Source organism: Suricata suricatta, chromosome 8, assembly GCF_006229205.1.
Source record: "Suricata suricatta isolate VVHF042 chromosome 8, meerkat_22Aug2017_6uvM2_HiC, whole genome shotgun sequence".
Lineage (NCBI taxonomy): Eukaryota > Metazoa > Chordata > Mammalia > Carnivora > Herpestidae > Suricata > Suricata suricatta.
Window position 1 is genome coordinate 99,661,916 of NC_043707.1, and position 13,620 is coordinate 99,675,535.

The 13,620-nt window shown below is 45.0% G+C and overlaps 2 protein-coding genes across 5 annotated transcripts in view; both read left to right on the forward strand.

Annotated features, from left to right (window-relative positions):
- The window catches only part of YIPF1 (Yip1 domain family member 1), a 36,146-nt gene extending 29,330 nt beyond the window's left edge, over positions 1-6,816 (forward strand). For all 4 annotated transcript variants that reach the window (XM_029946169.1, XM_029946167.1, XM_029946170.1 and 1 more), the window contains one exon: positions 6,279-6,816. The gene's annotated coding sequence lies outside the window, so the exon portion shown is untranslated. The remainder of the gene's footprint in view (positions 1-6,278) is intronic.
- Positions 6,817-12,856: 6,040 nt separating this feature from the next.
- The window catches only part of NDC1 (NDC1 transmembrane nucleoporin), a 40,729-nt gene continuing 39,965 nt past the window's right edge, over positions 12,857-13,620 (forward strand). The window contains exon 1 of the mRNA XM_029946165.1: positions 12,857-13,532. Coding sequence (XP_029802025.1) covers positions 13,476-13,532 — 57 coding nt within the window. The 5' untranslated portion in view covers positions 12,857-13,475. The remainder of the gene's footprint in view (positions 13,533-13,620) is intronic.

Sequence of the window (13,620 nt, forward strand, 5' to 3'; positions counted from 1 at the left end):
GTGTGTTCTGACTGCTCCAAAGACTGCCCCTTCCTTCCTCTCTCTCTTTCTTGGGCTTCTCTGTTAAAGACACAATAACAGTGAAATTAGGCCAATTAATAGCCCTACAATGACCCCCTGAGTGCTCACGTAAGAGTCACATGTCTGTCACTTTAAATCAAAAGTTAGAAATGACGGGTGCCGGGGTGGCTCACTGTTCGTGAGCTTGAGCCCCGCATCAGGCTCTGTGCTGACAGTGCTAGGCCTGCTTCTGATTGTCTGTCTCCCTCTCTCTGCCTCTCTCTCTCTCTCAAAATAAATAAATAAATATTAAAACAAAACAAAAGCTAGAAATGACTAAGCTTAGTGAGGAAGTCATGTCAAAATCTGAGATAGGCAGAAAGTTAGGCCTGTCATGCTAGTTAGCCAAGTTGTGTGTACAAAGGAAAAGTTCTTTCTTGAAGGGAATAAAAAGTGAGCTACTCCAATGAGCACGTGAAGGATAAAAAAGTAAAATAGATTTACTGCTGATATGGAGAAAGTTCGAGGAGTCTGGATAGAAGATCAGACTCGCCCACAACATTCCCTGAAGCCAAAGCCTGATCCAGAGCAAGGCCCCAACTTTATTCAGTTCTGTGAAGGCTGAGAGGAAGCTGCAGAAGAAAAGTTGGAAGCTAGCAGAAGTTGGTTTATAGCTTTAAGGAAGGAAGCCGTCTCCATACCATGAAATTACGAGGCGGAGCAGCAAGTGCTGATGCAGACGCTGCAGCAGGCTCTCTGGGAGGTCAGGCGCGGAGAATTCATGAAGGTGGCCACACTCAAAACAGATTGCCAGTGCAGACGGAGTAGCCGTATGCTGGGAGAAGATGTGTCTAGGACTTTTATAGTTATAAAGGAAAGAAGTCAGTGCCTGGCTTCGAAGCTTGCAAGGACAGGCTGACTCTCTTGTTAGGGGCTAAGGTAGCTGGTGACTTTAAGTTGAAGCCAGTGCTCATTTACCATTAATAAAACCCCAGGACCCTCAAGAATTATGCTAAATCTCCACTTTCTGTGCTCTATAAATGGAACAGCAAAGCCTACATGATAGCACATCTGTTTACAACATGGTTTGCTGAATATTTTAAGCCCCCTGTTGAGACCTGCTCAGAAAAGAAAAAGATTCCTTTCAAAACGTTACTGCTCATTGACAGTACATCTGGTCCCCCAAGAGCTCTGATGAAGATGTACAAGACGAATGCTGTTTTCATGCCTGCTAACACAACATGCGTTCTGTAGCCCATGGATTAAGGAGTAATTTTGACTTTCAAGACTTATTACTTAAGAAATAAATTTCATAAGGCTCTAGTGATTCCTTGGTGGGTCTGGGCAAAGTAAATGAAAAGCCTCCTGGGAAGGATTCACCATGCTAGATGCCATTAAGAACATTTGTGATTCATGACAAGAGGTCAAAATGTGAACATGAGGAAGAGTTTGAAAGAAGTTGATTCGGCCCCTCATGGATGACTTTGAGGGGTTCAAGACTTGAGTGGAGGAAGTAACAGGTGGAGAGGACAAGACAACTAGAATTACAAGTGGAGCCTGAAGTGGGGCTGAATGGCGGCAATCCCATGATAAAGCTTGAGTGCATGAGCCGTTGCTTCTTACAGATGAGCAAACAAAGTGGTATCTTGAAGATGGAATCTCCTCCTGGTCGTGAAGATTGTTGAAATGATAACAAAGGATTCAGACAATCGCATAAACGTAGTTGATAAAGCAGTGGCAGGGTTTGAAAAGATTGACTCCAATTTTGAGAGAAGTTCTCCTGTCACTGAAATGCTATTGTGCAGCATCACACGCTACAGGGAAATCGTTTGTGGAAAGAATCAGTCCAGGTGGCAGACTTCATTGCTGTCCTATGAGAAATGGCCACAGCCACTCCAGTCTTCAGCACCCTGGTCATTCAGCAGCCAGCACCATTGAGGCAAGACCTTCCACCAGCGAAAGATGGCGACTCGCTGAAAGGTCAGATGATGCTTAACATTTTTTAGCAATGAAGTATTTTTAAATTGAAGTATGTACATTTTTTAGACCTAATGCTATTGCACACTTAATAGACTACAGTATAGTGTAAATATAACTTTTATATGCTCTGGGGAACCAAAAAGTTCATTTGATTTCACCTTATTGTGGTGTTTATTGCCATGGTGTGGAATATCTCCACCATATCTCTGAGCTGTACCTGTATCAAATATACTTTAATGTTTGAATTTCATCTTGCAATTTATTGATGTATCTTAAATGTTTTTTAAATTATAGATTTGATTCCTACTTCATTTCCCCCCACCCCCCTTCCCTTAACCATGTATTTGTTGAAGAATCATTTATGCTGTAGCTTCTCACTGTCTGGATTCTGCTGACTGTGTCTGTATGGTGTCATTTAACATGTTGCTGTGTCTTTTGTTTTCTGGGAACTGGTGGTTGTATCTCATGGTTTGTACAGATTCAGCATTGGTTGGTTGGTTGGTTTTGGCAAGACAACTTGATATATGGTGGTAAATTCGCCCATCCCTAAATTCACAATGTGTAATTTTCTCTTTTACCTTTAAAAAAAATGTTTATTATTGAGAGAACATGAGCAGGGGAAGGGCGGAGAAAGGGAGACACAGAATCTGAAGCAGGCTCTGAGCGATCAGCATAGAGCCTGATGCAGGGCTCGAACTCACAGACTGTGAGATCATCATCTGAGCTGAAGTCAAATGCTTAACCAACTGAGCCACCCAGGTGCCGCATCTCTTTTACTTTTTGATATTAGTGACCACTAATAAGCAATGCTACATCTGTTCGTTCATTAGGCATTCCAAAATGGTGATATTTCAATTCCATTTTTGCTTCTTTGTTTACTAACTAGAATAATTTCCTTTAAAAATTTTTTTTAATGTTTTATTTATTTTTGAGAGAGAGAGAGAGAGAGAGAGACAGAGCATGAGCAAGATGGGGCAAAGAGAGAGGGAGACACAGAATCTGAAGCAGGCTCCAGGCTCTGAGCTGTCGGCACAGAGCCCAACATAGGGCTTGAACCCATGAGCAATGAGATCACGACCTAAGCCGAAGTCAGCCTTTTAACCGACTGAGCCACCCAGGCGCCCTAGATATTTCTTTTATAAAAACTTCCCTTTATTTACTACTTGGCTATGCAGTGACATGGTTTCTATAGAAAAACAGGATAAATGCTTTTTTTTCACCTATTTTCAAAATAGTAGTTGGTTCACCAGCACTCGGCAACAGTGACCAACTAGTTTCAGTCCATCGCAAGCATTATGCTTATCAGTACTCAAATTGCCCCATCTCTGGCTAATGGGAACTCTTCATATTGGCCTGAGTCTGTTGGCATGCCCCTAAGAGTCTCTGATAACTGCCTTGTCATCTGGTACACCAACATTTTCCGGGCTCATTCTGAACACGTCCTGTCCCAGACCCAGATGTGAGCCATGCCTCGAAGGAGCCTCAGCCCTGGTCAGTGGGGAGGCAGTAAAACACCAGCTCATGGTCCGGATGCTAGCAGCCCTCACTGCAGCGGTCTTGGCTGTTTACAGGCCTTTCCAGTGTTCGGAGTCAGGAAATAGATTGGTGGTTTGCTTGGTTTTTTTTTTAATGAAGCTACTTTGTGAATTAATACCCAGCCTGTCCACTCTTATTTAGCATTACAGAGTTTTCACGAAATTGCTTTCATCTTCTATCTGCATCTCCTTTCTCACCCATCGAGGATCTCGCTTTTCAGTGACACCAGCAGCCGTAGAATTGGCCCGTCGCATACAAACTTAATTGTTGTATCCAGGCACTCACAACGGTCTAATTGTAACAGCAATGGCACTACCATTACTTACTGGAAATATTGCCTTAAAACCTTTTAAGTATTTTTTTTTTTTTTTAAGTTCTGGAATTCCCTTCCCTGGCTTGCCTGCTGGGCAGCTCACTGTTTATTCTTCAGGACCACTTCCGACACCCTCTCCCTGGGGACATTTATATTACTTATTCCTCTGTGCTGTCCTACAGCTCCTTGCATGTTCCTCTGTTAACGGAAGTCTTCCTATTTACTGTCATCGAGACTGAGAACTCCTTGAGGGTGGGGAGGTATTTACCAGTATGCCCACAGCATCCAGCAGGCATTTGGGGAAAGCTTGATTTTGAACAAGTGACGGTCGATACACCTATCACATGCATATACCCTCGGTTCGTTGGCCAGGTTACCGAGGAACTTTTTACTTGTTCGTTCAGTGAGAACTACCCTTTGCTAGGTGACTGGGGTGAACAATAGTGGTAAGCCCTTACCATCCCAGATTTTGCACCCCAATTTTCTGTCTCATGCACTCAGACAGACTAGAAGGCTCTGCTAAATTAAAGAGAGGATCCTAACTTTGGGGACTTCTGATTGGAGCATCCCCAATCAGACTTGGGTGCAGGGCTGCAGCCATGAACGGGACAAGGGGCGTGCCTGTGCCATAAGGGGCCACCAGGCTGGGGAGCCAGAAGTGGACAGGAATCGGCCGTTAGGCAGGGAAGAGGGGAGGGAGCTCTGGCTGTTGGTGGCATTATGGGCCAAGTCTGGCACAAAGGGCAGTATCATCTAACTTGCACCCTCTGGCCTAAGCCTCAGGAATGCCCAGCCTCTGTCCCACAGGCTACCTATAAAGGTTGGCAGCAGGGCAAGGGAATTTTCGGTCCGCAGTTCCTCCTCCATCTAGTCTTGACATAAATTTGGAACAGACAGCTAGAGAGATGAGAGAAAGAGAGTGTGTTTATGAAAATAAAATCTTTAGTGCCTGTGGGCTCGTTTGTCCCTACCTTTATTTAGCATTTCAGAAACCCGAGTTGATGTTTACCAGAAGGCCAGCCAGCACTTTAGGCTCTAGCAGTCCAGCAAATCCCGGCATTCACTCTTCTCCAGCCACTTTTCACGGATACATTGTTGCCGACATTTCCCTTTTCTAGAGTGGGGCCATTTAGGCAGATACACCTGCCTTAGCCCCACCTTCCTAGTGTGGTCAGATGCCAACATCTAGGTGTGATACTGCCTGTGATAATTTCTAAGAAGGCCTGGCACGTTGTTTTAGGTTCAAGGCCATTTATTAGGAAACCCTCTCTGCCGCATTTCTTAATCCCCGCCCCCAACTATATCTCTAGCTCCTCTTTCCAAATTCCCATCTATTGCAAATCCCCAACCAGGTGTACCAACAGATGACTCAAATTCATTATGTTCAAAGCTAAACTCCCCCCAGACCCCAACCAGATCCTCCTTGTATTTTCCTGACTCAGTGACTGGCACTACCATCCACACTGCCCCTGGCTTCAGACTAGGTAAATTCTGTATCATATTCTCTCACGGTTACCTTACAATTGTGATTACATAGGTAATGTTTTATGGATTTGTTTCCTCTGTAGTTTCTCTGCTAGACTGTAAGATTCTTAAGAGTTAGGACCACGTCTCCCTTATTCATCACTGTACCTAGGGCCCTACACATCTGACACCTGAGTCCTCAGTCAGTATTTGTTGGGTTAATTAAGAAATCCAATGCAGTCACCCAAGCTAGAAACCCCACCATCAATGTAGATTCCTCCCTTTTACCACCTACATCCTATCTATCAGCACAACTGGAAATGTTTCTCAAATCTGTCCTGTCAGTACCATGCTGTGTTCAGGATCCAATCATCTCACATTTGGACTGTGGTTAATAACTTGATGGGTTTTTCTATCTCTTTTCTTTTTTTTCTTCCAATCTATCCTATGTGTAGCCAAAGCAGTCTTCAAAATATGATAAAGCTGTGTCATTCCTCTATTTAAAAACTTTTTTTTTTTTTTGGTCTACTATTGTCTACAAGACCACATCTAAACTCCCTGGATAGCAGGATCTGTCCCTAATCTAATTGTCCTGCCTCATCTCCTGCCACTGTCCCCTGCATAACCTCGTGTTTCAACCACCACAAACAGTTCCCCCGCTCCCCAATCTTTTATGTGCCTCCATATTTACTTTCTTTCTCCGCTAGCACCTAACCCAGCTGTCACAAAGGCGAGGGGACGAAGGATGGGGGAAGGTAGCTTTGGGGTCTGGCAGAGAAAAATCACTGGGTTTCCAAAGAAATAGAGGAGGACTTTTAGAAACCTCATCTCCCCTCCAATGGTAAGTCTTGAAGCTTGTAGATCAGGGCTCAAGGCTGGCTGGTATTGAAGCTATACCTCTAAACATAAGTACCCTGGCCTACAGTTTAGCTCCTTTCTGTCTGGGGGACTCTTCGTCTTAAAAGTTACTCTTTGTGTTTTTCAGTTCTCTTTTATGTGCTTTGGAGTGTGTCTCTCTTGGACGTGGCATCTCCTGCAGGAAAGCAGCGGGAGAGCTGATGGGATGGCGCCACCCTCTGGCATCTGTAAGGTGTCACACTGAAGCCCAGTCACCTAATTCAACAGTTAATTAAATGTTGTTCAGTACCTGTGTCTTTCAGCTCTTCTTTCTCAACTGTCGATCATCCTCGGGACTATACACTGATTTGGAACGAAATCCGAGGGAACGTGGTATGTGTGCCTGTCATTTGCCTCTCACTGTCACGTGACGTGCTCCGCGTGAGGTCTGCTCTTAATACGTGACATGGATCTGTCCCAAACTCCTGATGTCTTTGTTCTGAATGGTGTACAGATGTTCCTCTAAGGTGATCTTCTCCTCTCCAAATGCTTGCCGTCCTAAAGTGGCCAAACTGTATAAACTTTGGTTCAGGTTCACTGGGAGCCTGAACATTTGTCTTTGATGACCTGACACTGGGCTACTGGTAATTGTTGCAAATAAATACCTCATAGAATGTCTGTCTGCATTTCATGAGTTTGATCTCAAGTTCTTCCTTGGCATGCTGGAAGCTGCTGGGAATCTAGATTTATTAAATGTGCTAGCTGTTGGGGTGTGGGAGTTAAAATGGACATTGGAATTGTTCCTCCTACGAGCATGGAACAGAAGGATTAAAGAACATGCTCACTTACAACCTATTCGGACACACAGATTTTAGAAGAAACTTTTAGGGCACTTTGAGTGCCTCTTTGAAGTGGCCTGACCCCTGGCTAAGGTGCCTTAAGGGGAGAAACCAGTGACACCTCACAGATAACTTTTTAGATACTGCGTATTCAGAATGCTTAGCACCTGGGAGGCTGGGCTGCTGCCAAGGCAGGATTGCTGATTCCCTACTGTTTCCGTTAACCCTCTTCAGGACAGGAATTTCCAATGTATTTCTGAGACAGCTACAAAGACACACTTGGACTTAAAAGGCTGATCACACAGAAAAAGGAAGATGTGTACAAATTCCAGCTACAGTGAGCTTAAGGTCCCCCTGCAAACCTCCCATCAAATGTGGAGTATTCCCCCCACTAATTTACCTAACACATATAGGTTGCGCACCTACTACGTGCTGATCACCATTCTAGATAGTGGGACTAGAGCAGTGAACAAAACAGACAAGGTCCCTGGTCCCCTGGATCCCACAGTCACATGATCACTGCTAGGTGGTCGCCAGCCTTGGCCTCTCCAAGGCCACCATCTCCTCGAACAACTCCTGTGTGTTCTCTGTAGATTTCATTGCTTGGTCCCAGCTTTACCCCTGGGCCTCTCAGATCAGGTCTGAGCTTTCTTCCCTTTGTTGACTTCGGATGTTTGAAAACAGCTGTTCTGCACCCCCTGCCTGAATCTTCTCCAGTGAAGATTTCTTTTATCTTCAAGGACTCTTCAAAGAACTTGGTGTCTATACCTTCTGGTCACCCTCTGAACTGGTACCCTGGTGCTCTTTCTTTAAAACTTAACTCCTGCTGCCCAAGGCAGTGATTCTTCCACATGTGGGTCCTGTGAATTCCCTGGACAGGCGATCTGCAACCTTCCTTTCCTGTCCCCTAGCAAGAGTGGCAGGACTTTTCTCTGATTGAAGAATAGAAGCATACTGTGAAATGATAAATCTGTATCTTGGTCTCTGCCTCAGTTTCTGACAGAGCTGCTAAGATCTTTGCAACTTCCTGGGTGATAAAGAGTGTCTGACAGAGCTCCCAAATCTCTTGGAATTTCCTAGGTAGTAGACCATCTTTTTTCTTTTCTTTTTTCCTAATGAGGTGACTCTTGGGAGGCTCTGGAGGGGGTGGTCACCAGGAAGACCAAGCCATGATTAGAAGCTTGGAACTTTCAGCCCCCCTCCCCATTCTCTGGAGAGAAGTGAGGGGCTGGAAATGGAGGTAATAATTAATCATGCCTGCGTGATCAGGCCTCCATAATTATCCCAAAAGGATGGGTTTGGAGGGCTTCCAGGTTGGTGAAAACATCCACATGCTGGGAGGGTGGTGCACCCCCAATTCCAAGAGGGACAGAAGCTTCTGCCCCTGGGACTTTCTACAACTCGCCCTATGTATCTCTCCATTGGGCTGTTTATTTGTATCCTTTAAAACATTCTTTGTAGTGAATCAGCAATAGTGAGTAAACTTTTCCTGGGTACTGTGAGCAAATGATCAAACTAAGGGAGGGGTTCATGGGAACCCACAATTTGAAGCCAGGTCAGACAGAAATCATCGGTAACCTGGGAACCCACTAGGCACAACTGATGATTGAGGTCAGCAGGGCGGTCACGTGGGACTGTGCCCTTGACCTTCGGGTTCTATACTACCTTCACATAGTGAGTGGCAGAATTGCTTAGTGTGGAAAACCCATACATCTGGTGACAGAAGCGTTGTAAGTTTTAAAGTGAAGGAGAGTACTGAGTTTTTTCTAGGCACCTATAAATATCCACGTTTGAGGGAGTAATTAGTTACCACTGAGTACTTAAGTAAGAATTTTAGACAACCATCATAAATTAGCACCATCATCTTATAAAAGAGAGGACATTATAATATCAACTACTCTGGAGGGGCATAATCTCAGTAGTAAGGAAGCTGAATGCTTTGTTCATTTTTCCTCACCTACCAAGGACCAGTGAAAATTTCATGAACCAACTGGCACCGCCATTTGGGAGCCCCTGCTCTTGGGACCCCCTGTGAAGCACTTATAAATTATATTCACCTGTAAAAGAATTCTAAAAAGCAAAGCAATAGCTTAAACAAATTAGCAGTTTTACTTTTCTCATGCAAATAGAAGTTTAGAGATGGCCCCATCTTAATATGGCTGCTCCCTGACGCCCTTAGGGATTCTGACTTATTTTCATTTTTCTTCGGTTCCACAAACCTAAGCATGAATTTGCCATCATCTGATCCCAAGATGTCTGCTGTCTTCCAGCAAAGTGTAGGCGGTAAGGAGTCCAGCTCCAAGCCAGAACCTTATGTCTTTCTGACCTGACCATAGGCAGTTAGGGGCTATGTGGCTAAAGGGCTTTACCTGAAAGGCCTCTGGGAAAGCTGCCACTGCACACCAGACTAGGTGCACAGCCTTATCACTGTACTCTCTGAGGGGAGTTGCACTCAGGGGTTCTGGGCTCACCTTACTATCGCCTCAGCTTTGTTCTTATGCAAATCTGCATTTCTAGCCCAGCTTCCTTTCTTTGGAGGCCTCCTGATGGAGCTTAGGGGTTGAGGGCCCTAGCCATGGCCTCTCCCAGGTGCCTCTGCTAGACCAATATACTGGGGGTGGGAGGGGTGGGAGGTGGAGGGCCTCGAAGATGTTTTCTCCATCCTGACCCAGTCTTCAGTACTCTTCCACCAATAGCCCCTCCCCTCTCCATCCTCCTACCCTTCAGGGCTGTAAAACGGCAGGTTTAGGGATCCTTTGGCAGTAAGACTGTCCACATCTGTACCAATCCACTTGACCCTTACCTGTCACTGTTCCACAGAGAAAAATGGAACATTAGGGGAGCCAGTGCTTTCTCCTATTTAGTATCTTGCTTACACCATCACAGTAAATGATTAAAGGCTTGATTGTAACTGTACATGTTCACTCAGACACCTGGCAGCTCAGCTCTCTCCAGCTCAGCTCAGCTTTTGACAGAAAGAAGGGAAAGGGCAAAAGAGGTTGACCAGTTGGACCCACCTTTTAAGGAGCTTTCTCCAAAACTCCATTTAATGTCTTATGCTTATATCTCATTGGTCAGAACTGTATCACATGGTCACCCCTAGCTGCAAGGGAGGCTGGGAAATGCTCTTTAACTGGGCACCCTGCCACCCTGAATGAATCCAGAATGAGTTTTAGATGGATAACTATTACATCTTGGAACCCCTACTTTTAGAAAAGTTATTGGATGGTGGTTTTTCCTGACACTGGCTGGCATCATACGAAGGTTCAAGGGAAAAAAGTTCTGAGACAATGGCAGTGGCATTTTTGAATCTCCCTAAATTCCTCCATTCAAAACAGAGCATCTGGGATAGCAAAACCAAAACCTATGGACAACATCTACAACAAAACTGGGTGACAGGATATCACCACAAACCCTGAAATCGAAGCAGGTGGAAACCACTAGCAACTCAAAGACTTGCATGGTATTCACAGTTTTGTGGAAAGAAGCAAAGGGAAGCAGCTCGGTTTCTGAGAAATCAAAAGTGAGAGAACCTCAAAATAGCCAAGAGGTGCTCCCTAGAGAGTACAGTAGGCCAGTGGGAGAACGGCGGCTGGATTTGGGGGGCAGTTTTGTACAACCCAGTTTGCAGCTGATGAGCGCAGGGGGTCTGAAGTAAGGTCTGGAGAAGCTGGAGTGGCCCAGGTCCTGTGAACTCCCAAACCAGTCAAAGTATCTTTCAGGCCATCAGAGCAGAAACTGCAGGGAATAGAATATAGCTAGAGTAGGCCAGGGATATTTGGGGCACAGGAAAGGGAAGTCAGATGAGAGTAGGGGAAGGGCACACAGCAAGGAGATCTCAAAATATGAAGCCATATTTTTGAACACTGTGAAAATAGAAAAAGAAGCTGTAGTCTTGAATTTAGCAAAGCTATCCTAAGTCACCCATCCTTCCTAAATGTGCAGGAGAACTAATTTCCTATAAAAATGAGCAACAGAAAGGACTGCAGTCATATCTCAGCATGATGTTATTATTAGAAAAATGAAAATACAGAGCAGAATGGTATCCCCAATGATATGAAAACATTCCATAAAGACATGGCAATAAAACCACATAAAAATCTAACTTAATATTTCAAAAATAAGCTAAAGTAAGTTAAGGAAAAAGTGCAAGTTCCTGCTGGTTAGCTATGGGGTAGTTCTAACAGCAGTCATGGTGTTTCCTTAGTGTGTGTGTATGTGTGTGTGTGTGTGTGTGTGTGTGTGTGTGCATGCGCACATGGGCACTAATACAGAAGGAGTAGCACATTCATGATATTTGGGTAAGAACTCCCTTCTCCCTTTTGATACAACAACCCTATTCTTTCTCCCCTGTGCTCTTCAGCCCTTCCAATACTTTTGTTATCAATTCTCCACATTCAGTCCCTCTTTGATTAAGATAACAAAGTTTGTTGTCCTGAACAGACACTTTCTGATGTAGTTACTTGCATTCATTCTTCTGTTCATTTAACAAACATTCATTGACTACTTTCTAATATTATGGCATGTCACAACAGTGATAAACAAGATAGACAAGACCCCTGCCCATAAGAAGCTTATATATGTGAGGAACTCAGACAAGAAATAATTAGTTTACACATGATGATGTCACATTGTGGTAAGTGCTCTGAAAATAAACATGGTGTAAACAAATAATTGTCTCTTGTGTAAATGAAGTCAGGAGGTAAGGGCAGGTAGCCTAAGGATTGGTTTAGTCGCTCCAAATAATCAAGTCTCCTTTAATCCATATTCCATGCAGCTGGATGGAGGAAGGGATTAAGAAGGGGCAAAGACCTTGGGTAGCTCTCCTTTAAGGCGAGTTTCTGGGAAGCTACCACTCCACAGTTTGATTACATTTTATTGACCTGAACTCATCAGTCACCTGGCTCCACCTAGAGGCAAGGGAGACTAGGAAATGTAGCCACATGCCTGGTTAAAAACTGGGGGTTCTACTTCTAAGAAGGGGAGGATAGACAGACTGGGCTAGACAACTAGTAGTCTAAAGGAGATACTAAAGGAACTAAACAAGGTAATCTGATCGCAAGTAACCTGGAGTCTGTTTAATTTTTTTTAAATGTTTGCTTATTTTTGAGAGCGAGAGAGACAGTGCAAGCTGGGAGGGGCAGGGAGAGAGGGAAACAGCATCCTAAGCAGGCTCCAGGCCAGCCTGTCGTGGGGCTGGAACTCAAGAACTGAAGGGTGAGATCATGACCTGAGCTGAAGTAGGACACTTAACTGACTGAGCCACCCAGGCATCCCTCTGGGGTGTGTTTAAGGACACTCATTTAGAATGATTCTTTATAATCTTTGTCTACCACCAAATAGAAGCTTGGCAGGTACTTGACCTACGTTTGCATTCCCAGTTTGTTCTTGTGCTTCAGACATGATTGATATTAACAAGTTTTTGGAAGTGAATATAATCTTAATGCAACTCAGGAAACCATCATTAGCAAACATTACAAAGTGCTATGTGTGATCTCAATTTCTCTCATTAGACTAGGAGTTTCTCCAGAGTCAGTAAATCACTAACTCTCTGCTGCTAGAGTACTGAACATTGACTGTGGTATGTAATTGGGTATTAAAAGGTGTTAGCAGTATGCTTCCAGGGATCTTACTGAGGGCTGTTGGAATCAGAGATTTCATGAAGTGGACTTGGATTGGTAAAAACCTTTTTCCTTACTGGCAGGGAATTAATGATAATATTTGTATAGCATTTTATTATATCTTCGCAACATCACTGGATGCTCTTTTATTTTTATCTTTATAGATGAAGAAATGGAGCCTAAGTGAGGGTCAAAACATTCCACTTAGCAAGTGGCAGACCTGGAACTAGGAACTAGATCTCAGGAAACCAAATCACCTTTATGGAAAGACATTTTTTTGTATCAGTAAAATTAGTGAGTACCTCTGTGGAGAAGGCCACACCATGCTTTGATTTCACTTTCAGGCAGTCGATAAAACTGGAAGAAATAAGGGCCGATCATTTTGCCAGCTCTAACTGCAAAATTCCCATCAATTGACGCTGTTACTATTATCGGCTTCATAAAAGACTACGATTCCCAGCATGCCACAAGGTACTTCTGGGAAGACTTCCACTCTCGGCATGCCTCACTTTGGAACTGAGTCCCAGAATGCAACGCTCCCCTTGCGCCTAGAGCGCGGTCGAGACTACAGTTCCCAGCATGCAGCGCCGCCCCCAGTCTCTGGCGTCCCGCTGGACCCTGCTTCGGAGAGACCTTTTGGACGCCAGGGGGCGGGTCCTGAAGTCCCATCTCCCTTTGGGGGACGTGTCCGTGGGGCAGTTCTAGCGTGTTGGGTCTGTCCAGAAGAAGCCTCGAAGAGATTGATTGGGACCCCGGCCGGACTTCGCTCAGGCAGCGTTTGAGGCAGCCCCAACAGGGTCTTCTTGGGGCCTTTCTCCCTTTGAACTGTGGTGGCGGGCGGGCGCACTGTCTCCTGAACCCTTCAGAGTCAGGGCCGCCATCACCATGGCCACGGTTGTGACTCGGCCCGGCGCCGGCGGGTCGCGGGACATCTTGTGGCGCGTGAGTGCCGCGCTTACTGTGGCGCGCGCTCGGCCCGCTGCTGCAGTCGGGCCTGGCGGGCGGGTGCTAAGCGCGCGTGCGCCATGAG